The following is a 19,499-nucleotide window of genomic DNA, read 5'->3' on the forward strand; positions in this document are numbered from 1 at the left end:
TCCACTGTATGCCAAGACCTCCTGCAGAAACAGGAGAAAAATTGCGCATCATTCAGGTCTCGGGCATCGTCATCCCCATCGCTGATGAAGAGATCCCCGGCGAGTTTCCGTTAGTCGCTTTTCTCGGCGGGACGGAGGTGGTATTGCGTGTCTTGGCTTTCTTGGAGGTTTGCCTATTGGTCTTTCGTACTTTGTTTTGCTTTTTTTTGATGCGATTGGTGCTCGGAGAGGATCGACGCTGAGGGGTTAAATTGGGGACTTTTATCTCTCTGCCCCGGGAATGTTTTTTATGTCATGTTGGTGTCGAATTGATGGGTATACTTCGCTTTCCCCTCTTCGACTCTCGTCTAACATTTCTCATTTTCACTTCGGTCACTATCTTTCTTAGTTAAGGTTCTCGTCGTGTGTGCTTTGCGCAGATAGGAACCATGTCTGATGTGTCGTATCCCAAGAAGAATCGTCTGTCGACGTTTCTCAGGGCGGACATTCAGCCCAGGTATACAGATTGGCTGCTACTCGCCTGCTGTTTCACGTCTGGCGTGGTAGATAGCACGATATACAATGGTATGATTTATTTCCTTTGACCTTTTTGAACAATACCATGCCCCAGAGTGAGAAGAAATAGTGATTGCTGACCAACTCCCAGCATACAACACTTTCGTCTCCATGCAAACCGGTCAGTCTCTATCCCCTCCAAGCATCTCCATTTCATATTCTCACAAAGAATACACAGGAAACACAATTTTCGTCGGTCTAGGCGCCTCCAACCAAAATCCCCGACCATACGGCTGGGCCCGATCCCTGACCTCAATCGGGTGCTTCATCATAGGGTCGTTTCTCTTCGCGCGTCTCAACCGCCTCCTGGGCTCCAAGAAACGAGGAACCCTGATCCTCTCCTTTCTCCTCCAGGTCGTCATGCTGATCCTCACCGCTGCATTGGTCACAGGCGGCGCGATTGCGGGTATCCCAGAGGACCCGTTTTCGACCAGTGAGGCAGAAACGGAATGGACGCAGGAAGTACCCATCGTGCTTTTAAGTATCCAGTCAGCTGGTCAGATCGTGGCGAGTCGCGCGTTAGGCTTCAACGAGATCCCGACAGTCGTGATCACGAGCCTGATTTGTGATATGATGTCTGATCCGAAGTTGTTCTTGTTAAGGAACGAGAAGAGAGATCGGAGGCTGCTGGCGTTCGTCTTGACGATGGTGGGTGCTATTGCTGGAGGTTGGATCACGAAAGGTACGGGGGATATTTATGCGTCGTTGTGGATTGCGGCGGGGATTAAGTTGGGGATTGCTGGGGCTTGGGTATTTTGGGGTGATGAGGTGGTTTCGTCTTGATTGTCTGTTTCTTCTGCTGTCTCTAAAATTCTCACGTTGATTTGGTCTTGTTGTTTGGTAGCCCTGCTATGTCTCCTAGATGGCTTTGCTTCTACATACCATGCTTTGTGTTTCCTCACTCTCTACTCAAACGCTTAGCTTAAGCCAATGTTCGACATTAATAAACCAAAAGCAAGCAAAAATCAAGCAACCCAAATATTATCATCAGCGAACCCATGCGCCACCCACGAATCCTCAAAATACTTCTCCAACACAACCTGCTGATAATTCATATCATCCACACAATAATCACCCCCAGACGGCGCAATATGCGAACAATGCAAGTCGGGCCGATACCCAACCATATGCTTATGCACCTCCCTGCAGAGCAACGTATCCCTCCCCAATTCAAACGGCTTCCCGAACCGCGTCTCCTTTGTCAGATACTCCACACACTGATCATGACTCTCATAGTGCTCATAATCCCCACAATACTTCATACTCTGATCACAGACCGTCGGCGCAACAATCCCCGCTACTTGCCTCTGCACTTCAGCCTCATCCGTCGTGTTGAATTGCTTCGCTGCGACGCCGAGCAGCGTATCCACAAAGTAATCGAACCAGCGGAATGTGGCGTCGTATTGCGCGATCTTGCCGTCGGCGTTGAACTCGATCCATGTGTCTATGACGAGGGGGAGGAGCACGTTGAAGGTCGTCACGTTGAATGTCAGCACTGTGGTCGCGGACGCGAGGTTCTGATTTGCGGCGAACTGCGTGATGGTGTAGTTTATGGGCACTCCGGTGAGACTGACGGTATCGGGTTGCGTGAACAGGCCAAAGATGTATTCGTTGTTGAGCTCGCGACCGTCGAAGGTGCGGGTGATGTCGACGCGGCCTTGGACCTGTTTTTGAAATGACTGGGTGTTAGGATTCTGGATTTGGGTGATGTTGGGGAGGCGATGGAATGGTGGAGTTAGGGTTTGACATGGTCATGGGATGGATGGTTCGGGGTGGTGAGTGGACGTGTTTGCATGTGTGCATGTTCGACGCCAGCAACATGCAAAAGCGTGAGAGAGCTTACGTCTTCAGCAAATACCGACTCATCTGTCGCGTTGATTTGTTTCACATTCGCCGGATACAAAAACTGTGTCCAGAAATTGTTCTCCATCTCCCAGAGCTGGTCGATAGTGAACTCAGGGCGTTCAGCCCCAACCAGGGATAGGAGATATGAGCATGCACATGCCAGGAGGCAGAAGTGTCGCCCAGCCATCTTGTTTAGAAGTAAGGCGATTCAGATATAATTCAGCTAGATCTTGTTCAGGTAAAGGGATCCGTAGAATGCCATCGCCAATGCCTTTATTTATACACATACCGTCAGGTGAATCGACCGAATCGGACCTCGCGGGTCCAGCTGGACAATACCTATGAAGGCTGAATGTGGGGCATTCTTCACAAGGATATCTTGACCAGAAGGGGGCGGTTCTCGTATAGCTCTGTCGATCATGGCGCATCCGCATTCCGCTGACTGCATTCCAGGCAGGCGATTCGGATCCCGACTGGACAATTTCCTGCACTTGAACCAGGCTGATTGGCTTGACTCGGTTGTTGGTGACTGGCTTTGATCCAGATTGGTTGGTTGGTGGCTTGACTATTGAGATAATGTGACTGATCATGGTGATGAGATTTTAGACTGGACATGATCTTTTCTGTCTTGGACAGGTGATCAAGTCATGTCCAATTATTTCGTATGTGTTCTTATATACAATGATGCAATTGGTGTAAGCTGGTCAGGCTGAGACCAGGCATGATCCTAGTCCCCGCTTACACGATCGGGTGCATCTTATTGAATACATTCCCGGGGTCATATCGTTTCTTCACGTCCCTAAGCCTCTGGAGGTTTTGACCGTAGATGTTATTGACGACCGCGTCACCGGCTAGAAATAGAAGTCAGCATCATCTGCTCGTAAGCATAAAGGGTAATATGCAGAAAACTCACGCTCCGCATAGTTAATGTACTGCGGCACATCCTCATCCTCGCCTCCCTTTCCATGCACCCTCTCAAACTCGCCCTTGAAGCTGGCCTGAATCTCGCGCGCCCACGCGCGATGCGTTCCATCCATCTCCGTGCCGGACCACCTCAAATTCAACAGTCCGTTCTGCGTCGCACTGCGGTTCGCGAACGCTGTCGCGTCCAACGGCACACTGCACGTCTTCCGCATATCATACCACTCGAGCAGTAGAGCGGGGATGAGATCAGGATACGCGTCGTTCTTCGCATTCAGGTCATCGAGTACAGTGCGCAGGAACCCAGCGTCCAACGGTGTCTGGAAGAACAGGCCCTTGAAGGTCTTGCGGTCGCCGTAGGTCGCCATGGGGTTTTGGAGCGAGTTCAGCTGCGAGTACGGGATCATGGAGATCATGTTGGCGACGGGTTCGAGGGCAAGGAGCTCCGCGAAGCGCGATTCACCCTCTTCTTGGCTGCCGTTGTAGAAGACGAGCACGTTCACCATGAGAGTAGGTGCGCCCGGGGGTTGCGCGAGAATGCACATCACTCCGGCCTTGGGGTCCGGATTCTCCATTTGTTTGTTCAACGCGGAGATGACGGACTCGAGTTGCTCGGGCCCGAAGGAAACAATACCCGAGTAGACGGGATTAGTCTGCTCGTAGCCTTGGAAGGTGAAGTCGACGGCGACGCCGAAGTTGTAGCCGGCGCCACGCAGACCCCAGAAGAGATCCGGATGGGAGGATTCCGACGCGGTGACGATCTCACCGTTAGGCAGGACGACCGTCGCAGCGAGGAGGTTGTCGATCGTGAGGCCGTACATGCCACTTAGCCAGCCGTAACCACCGCCGAGGGTGAGGCCACCGACACCGGTGTGGTTGACGGTTCCACCGACGGCGGCGAGGCCGTACTGAGCGGCTTTTTCGTCGACGTCTTTCCACACGGCACCGCCTTGCACGGTAAGGGTCTTGGACTCCTCGTGCACGGTGACATGGTTCATGCGCGAGAGATCGATCACCAGGCCGCCTTCGCTGGAACTGGTGCCGGAGACGGAGTGACCGCCTCCTTTGACAGCGAAATCGAGAGTGTGCTCTTGGGCCCAGAGAAGGGCGGTGCGGACATCGGCAGTTTCAGTGGGCTGGACCACTACGCCCTGCAGGGATGTTTGGGTTAGTCCCAATCATTTGCTTACATGTAGGGATGAGGGGTGCGTGCGTGGACTTACCGCCTGTTTAACGCCCGTGTCGGACCATCGACGCAGACTTTCCTGGTAGCCAGGGTCTGAGGGTGTGTAGATAGTGGAAGAGGCGAGGGAACCACGGAGCCCTTGAAGAGCTGTGTCGGAAATAGTCATGTTGCGCGTCTTTATAATGCAGGTGGGAGATCTGTAGAAGGAAGAGGGGAAATCCAGGAGGTGAAGATGATCGGATCTGCGGGGTTCGTGTTGATCCTTTGCTCCGTAGTGCGCTGTCACTTAGCGAGATCCACTTGCTTGTCAATTCTTGTTCGGAAAAATGATTCGAGGATACGAAGGGTAAGAACTGAATCGAATTCTTCGATAAGTTCTGCAATATCAAGGAAATGTTCATGATCATGGCCGAATTGGGAATTTGTTCCACGTGCGCTGGTAAGCCCTGAGGGGATACTGTTCGTACACTCTACACCTTCGCTGCTTTTCTGGTACAAGTGTCGATCCGGGGCATTAATACATTATTATAATTCGATCACAGAGTTTTCCGGAGTATAAGGCCTCGATTCTGGTGTTGAATCTTCATCTAAATGAATAGATTGTTGTGTACTTACCACGGTCGCCTCAAAGTATATCCGGTGTTGACTTCTGCAAACACTGCCCGACTCTAGATATATATTTCAAATAGCAGTACCGATCATCGCTCATGTGTATCGACCATTCAAGCCAAAGATATAGAATCATACAGTTCAATGACTTCTCAGCTTTCAGCTATGATCCTGAAGTCTATTCATTGATCGTCGCCACCTTGAAGGATTGTCACGCCTTCCTACCAACAGCAGCAGCAAAATCGGTCGTCCAGTCAACAGCTCCCTGCAAGTAGGCAATTGTAAGGATTTATTGTGTAGCCTGCTGCTTGAATTTACCTTTATTTATGACACTACGCCCTTTGTAAGTTGTTTACGGTGTACATAATTATAACTCACCTTGAAAGTCTTACACCTACGCAGCAACTCTGTTAGATCTTGTCTTCTTCTCCACAATGATCCTCCCCGGTCGCACGCTCCTTACCCGCTCGATCATCCAAAACATCAAATCCCCATCTCTCCAAGTCCAACCATGCGGCATCGACCTGACCCTCAAAAGAATCCTTACTTTTAGATCCCCAGGAACGGTCGATTTCGACAATACCCACCGCCACACAGCTTCGACTACTGAGATTCCTTTACCGGAACACAACAATATCTCCACCTCCGCTATCAATAACAGTGCCGACCGCAACAATAGCAGCAGCAACATTAACACCCACAACCAAGACACCCCATTCATAACCCTCGCACAAGGAACCTACCTGATCGAATTCAACGAAACAGTCTCCGTCCCGCTCGACGTGATGGGCCAGATCTTCGTGCGTAGCTCGCTGTTTCGCTCCGGGGTGGCCATTCACGCTGGAGTCATGGACGCCGGGTATACCGGGGCAGTGGGAGCTTTGATGCAAGTGTTCAATGCGCACGGGGTGCGGGTTTCGCGGGACGCGAGACTGGCGCAGATGGTGTTTCATTGTATGAGTGAGAGGGTGGAGGAGGGGTATAAGGGGGTGTATCAGGGATCCGGGGGGATTTAGGAATAGGATTTTGGGTGGGGTTGGAGGGTGTGGAATGCTGTGTGGAACAATGGCATAGAGTCGTGGATTGGGTTGAGTTGGGTGAGGTGGGAAGAGAGGGATTCATATGACAACGACAACGGTTATAGACGTTAGAGGGTAGGTCAGTACTCCGGACTCCGAGGAAGTACGAGTACGAACGTATGTACCTAGGGGCCGTAGGGATATATTAAATCCTTAATTTACACTCCTTGTTAGTGCATCGCTTGCGGTAGAACTCCGGATACTACCGGACCTGTGGCCTGGGCATCGCGAATAATTGGTTCTGACTTATATGATCAGGCTCGTAGAAGTCTTAGACTCCTAGCCAAGGAGCTCGGAAGTCGGAGGTCCCACTGGGAGCCTGGACAGACTGTACCAAGACAACAAGACCGTTGACAAGTACGGATTATGGATAGCGTCTGTAGGTTGAAGGCCCCAAGGTTTGAGAATGAATCCGTTCTGGGCCATTGAGAAAGAAGAACCACAGACATGATTCAATCATATGACGGGGGCAAAAATAGAAATCCACAGCTAAGACTCCATAGTTTGATTGCCAGTTCTGGGCATTTAATCTGCCGAAGGATGAAAGCCTGAAACAAGTTCGAGTTCGTGCTTACCCGGTCGGGTAGGTGGATAATGTGGCTTGCTGGGGCCTCCATTATTGATGTGGTCGATGATCCACTCGCTTTAGGATTGTTTGGACTACAAAGCGTATTTGCGATGGTATACTCTGTGCTATTGTGCATTGTTTATAGAGGCATGGAATGACTGCACTGGTAACTACTGTGCATAGATTCAAGTAGTGCCGTCAGATGTCAACTTGAGTCATACCTAATACGTTCGGCTAAGACAGGGTTGTTGTAACCTACAAGTCGCTATATACGTCCAGTCTCATGTGAATCATCAGTCGTACGCGCTTCATGGTCTTATTTTAGCACCTCCTTGGAATACCGCTCATACAATTCCGGATACCATTTCTGTCCGACGTCCGGATGGCTGAGAATGCGGTTTCGCAGGTATGCCTCACCAAACTATGGCTATCAGCAACTCGTAAAATATAAAGCCAAGTAAATTGCGGGAAACTCACGCAAGAATACAACGGCGAAAGAAACTCGCTGGGAACATCTACAGCCCTTTTCTTCCGATCATCACTCGCCGGAATGCGTTCGACAATATGTTTGGCGGATTCCTCTAACTGAGCGAGCGTGAGATCCATACGCACACCGAGGAAGAACGGAATGCTATATCGCGTTTTATTGACCGGGGCCTGGAAGGGATCAGCCAACAAACAACTTAACCCAGGCACATGAAAGGGAATTGGTGTATACAATCACGCGGTGGGTCGTGGCCGTGCAAATGCCTCCTGTGATAGCTTCAAACCCCTGTTGAATGTTTACCACCAGGCTGCCTTTGATGGGCGGGGCATCGATCCATTCGCCTTTTTTGTTAAGCACCTGAAGGCCACCGGTGTCGTCTTGCGACAGGAAAGTAAACAGTCCCGTCGAGTCCTTGTGCGGACCCACGCCCTGGGATCCTGGCGCTGCGGGGGGATATTTGACGAACTTCAATCGGTCCATATTGCCCTTGAAGGACTCAAAGGTCGAAAGTGGCAGAGAGAGGCATTCTGACACGGCGCGCATAAACTGCTGCGACAACGATGCGGATTCGCGGATGTATTCTTCGACGAGGTCTTTGGCGCCCGGGTGGTCAGGGTACTGAAGACACATGCATTATTGAGCTTAGAGCGGATGGCTACGGAGGTTACATGACAAAAGAACAGAAGGGATGAGACACACCTGGCTCTCTCCTTCGAGCCTCTGCCAGAATGGATCCTGAGGGGTCCACTGCTTCAGGCCCGGAGTTCCGAAATCATATTGCTATGCATTTGTCAGTTAGGGCTCAGCGCAGAACCGACCAACTCGATAGGATGGAAAAACATAATTATGATGTGCAATGTACATACCTCCCGCAAGTCCGTCTTGGAGGCCGTGGTCTCGGCCCCCAGACGAGTATATCCCACGAAAGAGGGCGAGTTGATCATATTGCATCGCTCCTTGACCTCGTCGGGGAGATCGAACAGCTCGGGTAATTTGCCATGAGTGCGCAGAATGAGATCTTCAAGGCCATGGTTGGTCAGGTAGAGGAATCCGACCTGGAAAATGGCCTCGCGCAATTGAGTCAAACCATCAGGTTTAGTGCCAGGGTCCTGTAGCCGCTGCCAATCGATGACGGGGATGACGGAAAAGTCGCTGTCCATGATGCATGCACCCCGGTGAGATTTCAGGGTTTCGGAATTATATTACTGGAAACCGACGAGATGATTGTAGGAAATTCAAAGGATTGACATTTCTTGTCGGCGGGGGTGGCAGGATCAAGCGAACACCAATCATGCGGCCTGAGAATTGCCTCAGCGTCAGGCATCCGTTCTTACTCATCCGTGATCAGTGACCACCCCCTGACTCGACAAGCCCTACTTTCTTGCCCGTTCCTTATAGGGATGGAATCGAATATCATGGTTCGACGTTGGTGTTTGCACCATCCTGATGTCTCTCATCAAGCGGTCCTTGGCTCTTGGCAGAGTTCTTGTCCCAGATCCACTGCGGATGACGCCTCCCAGGAACCGACAGACGGCATCAGAACTCTTGGACTCGCTGCCGGCAATTCTGTGCCAATTCCTCCGTCTTCCGTGTCGCATTAGGTCTTCCATGGCTGCAATCACCTCATTTTGATGCGTAATCGGCACAAGTGGCCATCTGGTGATGCATAGACGCCATAACATCCCAGTCTTCCAGCTTAGGAAGAGCTAATCAAACCCCCGTTCTTGGCAACCCCGTCCTGAAACGCACCAGTCATTTGTGGAAGTTCTCCGTGTCTCAATTAGACTATAGCTCGATCTTGTGCTAAGCCACGCCCCTACCAGTCGACTCTTCTGCAGTCTGCACTTCTGTTCTGGGCACCTCATGGCTCCTACGTAACTTACTCGCCGGAGAATTATCTCCTGTTCCTGTCCGCTTCAGGACTCGTGTGACGCCGATCTCTTGAATCCGTCCACCTATGGATGTGGACCTGGCGTCTGGGCATGTTTTTGTCTGTGGGTTCTAGTCCATAGTTCTCATCCATGTCGACAAATGGAAACCAGCTCCATAGCACTTCAGACCAGGACGGTCTCATCGTCAGCGCCAGTATAAGTACCCAGAGATATCTCCTTGTTCCAGTCTGATTTTTTTGGTTCTCCAGCAAGTTCTCTCCTGTCATTCTTTCCCCCTCTACTTCCTCACCTTTTTACCTTCATTCTTACCTTTTCCTTTCTATCTTCATCTTCAAGTTCGATTCTGTGAATCAACTACCAATACAATGGCCAACTTCAAGCTCTTCCTTGCGCTTGCCACCGTCCTGTCTGGACAGGCTCTGGCTGCGCCCACCGCTACCAGCAACGTGAAGCGTGCTTCCGCTGACGACGTGAGTTTCTCCATCTATGACTCTTGAGAATCTCGGATCCTCATCTAACGTACAAAGGTTGCCTTCGGTTACGCCAGCCAGAACGGCGGCACCACCGGTGGTGCCGGCGGTACCACCACCACCGTCTCCTCGTACGCCCAGTTCACTGCTGCCGTTGAGGGCGACGAGAAGAAGGTCGTCTACGTTGACGGCACCATCAAGGAGACCGCCAAGCAGGTCAAGGTCGGCTCCAACACCTCCATCATCGGAAAGGACGCCAACGCCATCCTTGAGGGATTCGGAGTGTATGTTTCCTGGCTCTGGGCACGCTTCTACAGCGGAAGTCGAACTATTGGACAATGAGGAGGTGCTAATTGATTGGATAGTATCGTCAAGGAGAAGGAGAACGTTATCATCCGTAACTTGGGTGTCAAGAAGGTCCTCGCTGACAACGGCGATGCCATTGCCGTCAGTACGTACACAATCTCCCATTCTTTGAGTGATTCCCAGGAGAGACAAACACTAACGAATACACAGACAAGGGCAACAACGTCTGGATCGACCACGTCGATGTCTCCTCCGACATGGACCACGACAAGGACTACTACGACGGTTTGATTGACGTACGTCTAACTTCCCTATCCCATTCTGATCACCCAAACGGCCATACTAACCCACACTCAAAATCCAGCTGACCCACGCCGCCGACTTCGTCACCGTCTCCAACTCCTTCATCCACGACCACTACAAGGCCTCCCTGATCGGCCACTCCAACTCCAACGCCGACGAAGACACCGGCCACCTCCGCATCACCTACGCCAACAACTACTGGTACAACGTCAACTCGCGCGCTCCCTCGTTCCGCTTCGGTACCGGCCACATCTACAACAGCTACTACGAGAACGCCTCCGACGGCATCAACACCCGTCTCGGCGCCCAGCTGCTCGTCGAGAGCAACCAGTTCGTCGGATCCAAGAAGCCCCTCTACAGCGTTGACGATGATGGATACGCTGTTTCCAACGACAACGACTTCGGTGATGGCGAGAACACCGCCCCTGAGGGTACCCTTACCTCTGTGCCTTATGAGTATGACCTTGTTGGCTCCAGCAAGGTCAAGGCTGCTGTTGTTGGTACCGCTGGTCAGACTCTTACCTTCTAAATGAATGAGGGTCGACGGATCGCTTTCCTTGGGAAGTGACAGTGTGATGTGATTTGCTGGTGGGAGGCAGTGGGGTTTTCGATCGAGGAGGATGTGAATGTCGAGTGCTGGGTTGGTTGATTCTTTGTACATCTTTTTATGCGCTGGATCATCGCTGTCATTTATTACTTATTGCATAGCTTGCTATATAGCCTAATATAGCCAAGTTATCACTTGCTCGATTTTTCCCAAAAGTGTAAACAGTACATCTCGACTTTGATAGATCATTTCGTTTGTTTTCGTCAGGGCATTACTTTTCGATTCTGCTATGCTCACTGGCTAAGCTTTCGGATAAGCATCCGACGAGAGCAGTTGACAACAATCATGTAATGCATCACATGCAGTTTCCATAATTCTGCTGGTACCGAATGAGCCGCACATTTAGCATAATCCCAGATGCCATATCAAGAATGCTATCCACTGTACATCTACATCTCTCTCCGGTCCTCCAACATACATCGCGTTAACTCAATTTTCTTCAGCCACTATATTCCTTACAAACAGGCGCTCACAATACTTCTTACCGTGCCCTCCAGCTCGACCAGAAACCACAAAAGCCTGCGCATGCAACATCCCTCACCGTATTCTCACATACATACGCCGTCATCTATATTGCCTTCTTAGTTTGTTTACTCACCACATCTCCGGGTTCCCACGCCGGTGTGACATAGCTGCGGTACAGTATGATAGATTGTCTTTGGAACTGTCACAGAAGTACTCTATGCAGCTATATAGATCTAGACTCTAGCTAGAGATCTAGATTATCCGCCGACCTCTACAGTGCCTCATACTGATGTAACAGACACTGGAGGAATCAAGCCAGATACTTGGACAATTCAACTAGTAGTGCTGGTTTTAGAACAATAAGAGATCTTTCTTCCTGGATCTTCGATATATGAATTAGCCAGAGGGAATGGCCGGGCAGATATCAACCTCAGGCATATACCCTTCCACACATCTTACATGGAATACCTAGGAAAGGCAACAGCATAAATAACATCATTTACTACGGTATGACAGCAAAACTGTGATATTGTCTGTAGTGGCCTAGATTTAATCGAGACGCTCAAGCGCCTTAATATGTTCTATGTCTTATGGCAATGGGTGTGAAAATAGAAACACCGCAGATAAGGTGCGCTGGACTATAGCTTCAACAATTCCCCTTTAGGTAATCTTGCAATGATATATGGTCTTAAGCGTTATGAACTACGAACAACAGTCCATATGACCCAGTAAACACTGAGAGAATGGACCAGCTTTCAAATACCACCCAGGGTCTAATGACACAAGCGAAAGAAGCTAAATATAGTCCAGTGTATGTCCTTGTCTAGGTAAAATATAAAACCCAATAGATTACCCATTCGCACAGTGATATGATATAGTAAAACCCATATATCTAATACAATTCCAAAAACGCTATCGTAATCTCGTTAACTGATCAATATCAACCCAACCCAAACCCATCCTAAACAAATCAAATCAAGCTCCGACCTGACCGACCTGCCCTGACCAATCTATCCAATCCAACCGAATCAACTTGAAACTCCATACACCCGAGACCTGACAACCCAGACAAGACAAGACCATCTGCGCATCTATCCATATCCACTGTCCACGAAACAATCAACACGTCAGTAGACCAGTAGCAGAACCAGTCAAGCAGAAGCAAAAAGCGAACAGAGGTGAAAGCCAGACCGAACCCAAAACCCAGGAAGGAAAACCGAGAAATGACAAAGATAGAAACAGGGACCAAGAATAGGAGCAAGCCAGGCCTTTCACCTCACTCTCGCAATTGCAAACTCTTTCTCGAAAGAGTACGAGGAGCTGGAACTCTGCTCCTCAACGGGAACAGGAATGCTGATTTTCGTAGCATCGAACTCCCACGCAGCCTCGCGCGCCTCTTTCGAGTTCTTTAGATAGAAAGGTAACGTCCATTCCTTCAGGCGTCCTTCCAGGAAACTCATGTCTCGGTGCTTTTCCCACATGCGTCGTGAGGACTTGAAAGCTGAGTTGACGGTGTCTCGGCGTAGGTCCTCGTAGGCTCTGAATGCGGCCGTGAGAGGCTCGTGTCGGTGTTTGGCGAGGATTCGAGAGAAGAGGATGGCGTCGTCGAGAGCATAGGCAGCGGATTCGTCACGAGGGGGCATCTTGATTGCAGTTAGTCTGGTTTGTTCTTGGGAGGGGAAAGAGAAATGGAAGGAGAGAGCTTACAGCGTGAGCAGCATCGCCTAGAAGCATGACTCGGTCCGTGTGCCACTTTGAACCGGGCTTGACTTGGTAGACGGGGTACAGCATCCAGTCGGCGGGTTTGCTGGCCATTTCGCGGATACAAGGGATAGCGGATTTGCCGAAGCGGGATCTCATCTCGTCGCGCAGAGCTCGCTTGATGGCGGCTTGCTTGCGGAAGTCCTGGCCGGGTTCGAGACGATAGTGGGACAGCAGGTCCTCGCTGACCTGGACGATGGCGGCCAGGAAGATCTGTTCGTGCTCGCGGTCACAGTAGCTTGTGATCAACGAGCCATGGCGGGAGATGTTCATCGCGGTGGAGCGGAAGTGAATAGGGGCCTTGAGGCTCTCGGTGTCGATAACACTCTGCACGAATGAGATGCCTGTGTACTCGGATGGCGAGGTCGGGTCAATCCATTGCTGGCGGGTGGCCGAGTGCACGCCGTCGCAGCCGAGCACGAGATCGGCCGTGGTGGAGGTGCCGTCGGAGAAGTGCAGGGTGGCTTTGTCTTCGGATTCCTCGCCACGTACAAGCTTCTTGCCGAAGACGACGTTCACATTCTTTGTCCGCTCCACCATGGCCAGCATGGCAACCGACAGGATGATACGCATCACTCGTCGTCCTTTATATCCGCCGAACCCATTCCCGCCATGGTCTGTGAAATCGATGGACCCCAGTTGCCGTCCAGACCGGCTGGAGAAGATCTCAATGGCGTCAACATCCGAGCCGCCCTCCGCACCGAGCCGGTCGAGCTCGGCAAGCACCCCGAGTTGGTCAAGATGCCGCTGTGCTACCGGCGTAAGGTTAATGGCGCCGCCGGAGGTGGAGAGGATGTCGTGACGTTCGAAGATGGTGATCTCGAGGTCGGGAACAAAGGGGGTCAATTCTTTAGCCAGGGACAGGGCACATGCAATGCCGGCAATGCCGGCCCCGACGATGACGATGTTGCGAGGGGCCATGATCGAGGTGAGGGATCGCTCGCATTCGGTAGGAAAGTCGTACCAGTCTTTGCCCGGTTGGGCGGGGACCTCGGCGGCGTTCATCTCAACGGCTGACATGATTCGATCTCGTTAAAATCGTACTGAAGGCTCAAACCGGGCCATCAATGGAGAAAACAGAGCGGTGATATAATCGACTTGGGGCCAGACGAGGGGGGTAAAAGTCGAAAGGGTTCGTGAGCATAAATCCTTCGCGGCACCAAGCCGGCACAGGCCATTCTTAATATGATATATTGGAGAGGGCGGGAAAAAAAAAAAAAAAAAAAAAGATAGGAGGGGAAAAGAAAAAACGCAAGAAGAAAAAACTAATTAACAAATTTTGCAAAGAAAGAAAAACAAAAAAAGAACCAAGATCCATTTTCCCCAATGAAGGAACAAAATGTCTTGCCCATTCATCCTTCTCGTCAAATCAGCATATTCGGCCGGAATGGGGAGTGTTCGGAGGAGTCGAAGCACGATCGTTGGACAGCAATTCATCGATTTCCGTTTTTTCCTCTGCAGGCACCCACTTTATTACTCCTGGGCCATTCGATAATGTCCAGAATATGCCGTCACAACGCGGTGCCGGAACTCCACCGAGCCTTCCGACTCGACCTGTCATAGGCGGGACGGGGAACTAAAGCTGTCAGTCCGAACTCTGAAGCCTTCTTCCACACTAAAAGAAAAAAAAAAAAAAGAAAAGAAAAGAAAAGAAAAGAAAACGAAAGCCGTTGGCGCGCCGGCTCGGCATTCAGGAGACTAAGGGGAGATAGATCGAGCGCAGGCCCCGGTGTTCTAGGTTTTGGACAGAGTTCGTCGGTTACATGTCATTTTGCCTTTTTTTTTTGGTTGTTGCTTCCCGGCGATCCGGAAGACCGGAGAAAAAAGAGATTCTAGACAGAATGATCGAACCCTCAAGTGGCGCTGCAGACATCAGAAGACTGCAGGCAAATTCTTCATCAGTCGACTAGGGTTATTGCCAGCAGGGGTGGGTGACTGGTCGAAACCCTACGCTAAGGGGTCTTGGTGCTGCTAGGTACGTTGTTAGACCTGTTAGCTTGCTTAAGTCTCTTCCCCCTCGAGGCTGGATAGGGAGGTTAGTTTGTGCGCTCGGTAGAACAGCAAGTTAGCATAGAGACTACGGAGCAGCAATCACGGAAACCAAATAAAAAAGGGGAAATCAACGGGAAAAGCAATATGTGATTTCCCTGTTTTTTAGTCTCCTTATTTCTAATCTTACCTCTTCTGGAAGATCCTCCGGAATCGACTTTCAAGCGAGATTATTTTAGTCCTCGTACTAGGTATCACTATCGTTCAGCTGCTGCTGATTCTGGAAAGCACAGATATTAATTGCTGGAGCTATGGCGATTCATCAACGTAATGCTCTCCACTGTTCGAACGGACAACTTACCCCGTACTGACCCTGCCCGTTGGCACAGGCAGGACTCCGTAACGCCTAACAATAGATGGCTGGATCAAATAGACCTTGGAGATGATCCAGGAGTCTGCGGAAAGGGTATACGTCATGTGCCACTGTGTCCAGGCCGAAATGATCTAACGTTTGCTCGACGGTCGATTCCAGGCCCCATCAGCCACTTTGTTTCCATGGGAAAAAACCAAGAAACCAAACTCCACGACCGGGATTTTAGGTTTTCGGGTAAAAGAATCCTTCTCCCTTGTGATATTGCCTCGGTGTGAAAATTTGCCAGCAGCATCAATCAAAAGCGAAATGGAAAACAAGGACAAGAGTCCACTGCCTCGGAAGGATTTGCTTCGCGTACGGAGTACCCAGTAAAGCAATCTATGCTCCGTTATAGATTCCTCTCTTCGTTCTCCGAGATCCGCTCGAATCCACCGTTTTCCGTCCGAAACCAGACTATTGATAGCCGGAGGAGTCGTTGCTTTCGTCGATCGCACACCAAGCAATAGATTGGTCGAGCAACGGTCGGTAGAGGAGTTAGCACGCGCTGGAAGAGCCTTCCGATTGGCGGGTGTCGATGCATCGTCCACATGGGAGAATTAAGTTCCCCCCTTAACCTCTATTTTCGATATTGAATTATGATAGTACCTTTATGAGATTATCCCCGGGTCGGGAGCGGTCCCGGCTGCCTAGCTGTGTTCAATTTCTCGGTTTTAAGAAATCAAGCGCTCGGACTTGGAAGATCCAAGAGACATAACGATCAAGCCCTCCAAATCGAGGTTGTTTGAGACTTTGTGCCTCGTCTTTGCGCCGGACTGAGATAAAGTTTTGATGTATAAAGTCCGCTTTCCGTTCCGTACGGGTACCACTGCTCGGTGACTCGGGATCTGGGATAAATTTGCCCAGATGAAGACCTGCAGTATCGTGTAGATTGGAAACAGCCGAATACGAACGGAGTTCTATGAGAGGTCCATTCCCTCCACTCCGCAGACCAAACAGGCAAAGACCAAAGAAGACAGGGTATCGTTTGATCGAATTTGGCAGTACGGAGTATGCAATTGCGATATGCAGTCCGTACGTTCGATACTCGACAGCGCGATAGATGACCATGCCAAGTTTTCACACTAGTCGCATCCCCTCTCGCACTCCCTTGAGCCCTGAGTCGAGCTAAGCAGGGGTTGCTGATTGTCGGACCTAGCAAGCCATAATCTCGGCGTCCTGTAACAAGACACTGGACCGCATTGGCAAATACCCATTAGCGATTTACCGACAGGAGTTTGAGGTTGAACAAGTCCAGGGATCCTGGTGGACGTATCCGTTCTATAGATCCATAAGTTTGCAGCCCCGAGATTGATCAAATGCCAGATATGCGTACTCCGTACTCGGTACAGACTGCAGGAGAGACAGCTAGCAGAGCGTGAATGTCAAGTGTTCAACTCCACTCCTATTCGGGTCATAACGCGCGCCGCTATCGCGATCCAGCCGTTAACTATTCTTAGCGCCGCCGTTTGCTGGCTGCTAAAGTCATTCCTGCGTCTAGCGAATCTGCTGACCCAGTTCTAGGCGGATAAGACCGGGGAATGGCATCTCCCTTCCCGTCCAACCCCTCATCGTTCCACATTCTTGGCCGACATGACATTCGATATGTCAGATCATATGTCTACTGAAGGTGTCACGGCCTAAACCCCGCAATAGGTTTACTCCCCTCTAGGTAATCTATATTCTGATCTCTGTATATCCGTACTGCACTCTAACAAGGTGAAAATAATTCTAAAACTGCGCTTAGACCGCGGGACCGGAGAGTCGGGAATGGATCGTCCAGTGTCAGGGATCTTGTTGACCAATCCTATTCTCGCGGTCCTTTTGTACTGTAGAATCTAGATTAATGAAAGTGTTGATGCCGGAGAGCAAACATAAAACAGCTAAAGATTGGGAAATTTGTTAGCGTTCGAACTCAAAATGTTACAGAGAGCAAACAAGTAAGATAGACAAGACCCTACCGAGCGCGCAATTCATCTCATAATAGCCGAATCGCTCTGCAAGCCAGCCGGAGAGGATTGGTCCGACAAAGGAGCCCAGGGTCCAGCTCATACTGGCAATCGACAGGGCCCGGGAATACCCTCCATGGGGACCAAAGATTCCCGGATGTTTGGCCTCGATCTCATCGACCGTCACTAGAGCAGAGGATATGTCAGAAGGACAAGTTCCAGAGCACAAACACAATCAAACGTACCTGTGGCTTCGATAGTCCCCGCGCCATTCAGCAAACATGTTAGAATGCCAGCTCCGGTCATTGCAATGGTGTAGATTACTTGACCTCGATTGCCCCCGTTTAGCCAAGGGAACCGATCGTCGCCAGGCGTCCCCAAAAGCCATATCACAGGAGCCACGCCAATGAAACCGGCAGTGGTTGGCCAGCGAGTCCCGACGCGATCCTTCAGCCAGCCACAGAGAGGACTGAGCACAATGCTGGGCCCCTGAAACGCGAAGAACATTAATCCAGCGAGCATGCTTTTCCAGCCGAAAACATCACGGACGTGTAGAGGCAGCGTCGTGTCAAAGCTCGTAGTCAAAATCGCAAAGGTCAGATAGCTCAGTGCTCCACAGACAAATTTGCGATGTCGGAACATGTACAGGTAGAACTGGAGGCCTGCCCTTTCCTCCACGGCGCTGTCACCGCGCGTGTCTGACAGTAGGGGGTCATTTTCGGAGTCCTCGTGGTCTATTGTCCGACCATTAGCTCGCCCATCATAGATCTGCACCCACCACCGCTCCACGTGCTCACCTGTGTGTGATCTCGGTCTCTCAAGCATCAACGACCGGAAGACGATATCAAAGAATATAATGACAAAGGCACTCGACCAGGCTAACCAATATCCACCCAATTCGAACAACATGCCCGCGATAATCGGGCCGCCCGAAGTCCCGGCTCCCACAACCACCGAGACAAACCCATACGTCTTCCCCAGGTTCTCCGGCTGAACATTATCGGCGATGGTCGCATATCCGACGACCCAGATGAAAGAACTGGCAATAGCCTGGATCAGACGACCTATGAACAGCACCGCCGCTTTGCGCCCGTCAGCTCCCGTTTCCATGTCTTATGAGTTGGCATCCAATGCCACGGTCGCAAAGTACATACCCGAAGTTGCGGCCGCCAGAACGATTGATCCGAGTAGCACAACTCCAAGGGAAGCTAGAAGGACGGCTTTCTTCGAAGGAAGGGTATCCGCGTAGTTCCCGATGAAAGGGCTACAGACCAGGGCGATGACGGAACTTTCGGCCAGCAAGGCGAAGCTGAGACGCTGGGTCAAAGAGGGATCGATTCCAAGGCGGTTCTCGAGGACGTATGGTAGGATAGGGACGAGGAAGGTGTACAGGAAGACGTCTATTCAAAGTAGGTGTTAGTGTTAGTTGTTGCAGGTGATGGTGGGACAGAGCTGCAACTTGCCAGTGAACAAGGCCATTGACATGGTAGCGACGATGAAACCCGGCGAGGAACGCCATCGCTGGCCCCATACAACCTCATGGTCGGTCGTCATGTTGTGAGATGGTCAACGGGAACGCGGTGTCACCAAGAGCATGGTCGAAGGCCAAAGAACACGCAGGGTCCAAAGAGCCAGTTTCATCGTTGCGGGCGTCGATAGGCGACCGGTCGGCTGGGGTTGCCGATAGGGATTTGACTAGGACCCCACCGTTCGGAGGTAAGGCGTGGTTTCATTGGGTGGATGGTTGCACCACAACAAGAAAGCATTAGAAATGAACATCGAGACTCGAGGATATTAGAAAGCAAAGACAGAAGTACAGCAGAAAGGCAGGGATCCTCGTGGGACTTCCGCGTGCACATGACGCTGGCTGGCTGCAAAGGGTCTAGCGTGGCTGCCGAGTGGCATCACCTCACATTCGCTCAAGTCGGAAGGACTGTCTGGATTACCAGATTATATTTAAGACTTGATTGAAGGAACTGAGAGGAATTTATTGTTTTGGGCTGTTTAAATGGTAGTACCTGTTCGTGGGTTCTTACGTGGTTATAAAAACGCGAATACTAGCCGGAAGTATATACTGGTAAACATTAACCCTCAGAAT

The 19,499-nt window shown here is 50.8% G+C and overlaps 8 protein-coding genes across 8 annotated transcripts; 3 read left to right on the plus strand and 5 right to left on the minus strand.

Moving 5' to 3' along the window:
• Positions 1-428: 428 nt before the first annotated feature.
• Positions 429-1,338, plus strand: LDX57_008230 (YoaK family protein; the record flags this gene model as incomplete). Its single annotated transcript, XM_046089952.1, has 2 exons — positions 429-564; positions 647-1,338. The coding sequence occupies 2 exons, from the start codon at positions 429-431 to the stop codon at positions 1,336-1,338; spliced, it is 828 nt and encodes a 275-aa protein (XP_045945924.1).
• Positions 1,339-1,520: 182 nt separating this feature from the next.
• On the minus strand, positions 1,521-2,587 carry LDX57_008231 (uncharacterized protein; the record flags this gene model as incomplete). The annotated part of the gene is made up of 2 exons (XM_046089953.1): positions 1,521-2,219; positions 2,399-2,587. The coding sequence occupies 2 exons, from the start codon at positions 2,585-2,587 to the stop codon at positions 1,521-1,523; spliced, it is 888 nt and encodes a 295-aa protein (XP_045945925.1).
• Positions 2,588-3,138: 551 nt separating this feature from the next.
• On the minus strand, positions 3,139-4,673 carry LDX57_008232 (FAD-binding oxidoreductase; the record flags this gene model as incomplete). Its single annotated transcript, XM_046089954.1, has 3 exons — positions 3,139-3,251; positions 3,314-4,472; positions 4,545-4,673. The coding sequence occupies 3 exons, from the start codon at positions 4,671-4,673 to the stop codon at positions 3,139-3,141; spliced, it is 1,401 nt and encodes a 466-aa protein (XP_045945926.1).
• Positions 4,674-5,543: 870 nt separating this feature from the next.
• Positions 5,544-6,173, plus strand: LDX57_008233 (putative dUTP diphosphatase Dut). Its single transcript, XM_046089955.1, has one exon. It carries the CDS (start codon positions 5,551-5,553, stop codon positions 6,130-6,132), a length of 582 nt encoding a protein of 193 aa, XP_045945927.1. The 5' UTR covers positions 5,544-5,550; the 3' UTR covers positions 6,133-6,173.
• Positions 6,174-7,079: 906 nt separating this feature from the next.
• Positions 7,080-8,410, minus strand: LDX57_008234 (isopenicillin N synthase family dioxygenase; the record flags this gene model as incomplete). Its single annotated transcript, XM_046089956.1, has 5 exons — positions 7,080-7,184; positions 7,241-7,420; positions 7,482-7,868; positions 7,950-8,030; positions 8,117-8,410. The coding sequence occupies 5 exons, from the start codon at positions 8,408-8,410 to the stop codon at positions 7,080-7,082; spliced, it is 1,047 nt and encodes a 348-aa protein (XP_045945928.1).
• A 682-nt stretch (positions 8,411-9,092) lies between these two features.
• LDX57_008235 (pectate lyase family protein) lies at positions 9,093-10,977 on the plus strand. The gene is made up of 5 exons (XM_046089957.1): positions 9,093-9,612; positions 9,670-9,896; positions 9,978-10,063; positions 10,129-10,214; positions 10,283-10,977. The coding sequence occupies exons 1-5, from the start codon at positions 9,508-9,510 to the stop codon at positions 10,748-10,750; spliced, it is 972 nt and encodes a 323-aa protein (XP_045945929.1). The 5' UTR covers positions 9,093-9,507; the 3' UTR covers positions 10,751-10,977.
• A 1,587-nt stretch (positions 10,978-12,564) lies between these two features.
• On the minus strand, positions 12,565-14,074 carry LDX57_008236 (FAD-dependent oxidoreductase; the record flags this gene model as incomplete). Its single annotated transcript, XM_046089958.1, has 2 exons — positions 12,565-12,936; positions 13,001-14,074. The coding sequence occupies 2 exons, from the start codon at positions 14,072-14,074 to the stop codon at positions 12,565-12,567; spliced, it is 1,446 nt and encodes a 481-aa protein (XP_045945930.1).
• Positions 14,075-17,237: 3,163 nt separating this feature from the next.
• LDX57_008237 (putative MFS multidrug transporter) lies at positions 17,238-18,955 on the minus strand (the record flags this gene model as incomplete). Its single annotated transcript, XM_046089959.1, has 6 exons — positions 17,238-17,335; positions 17,414-17,587; positions 17,647-18,135; positions 18,199-18,483; positions 18,556-18,801; positions 18,865-18,955. The coding sequence occupies 6 exons, from the start codon at positions 18,953-18,955 to the stop codon at positions 17,238-17,240; spliced, it is 1,383 nt and encodes a 460-aa protein (XP_045945931.1).
• Between the last annotated feature and the right edge of the window lie 544 nt (positions 18,956-19,499).

Source organism: Aspergillus melleus (assembly GCF_016097325.1).
Source record: "Aspergillus melleus strain CBS 546.65 chromosome Unknown contig4, whole genome shotgun sequence".
NCBI lineage: Eukaryota > Fungi > Ascomycota > Eurotiomycetes > Eurotiales > Aspergillaceae > Aspergillus > Aspergillus melleus.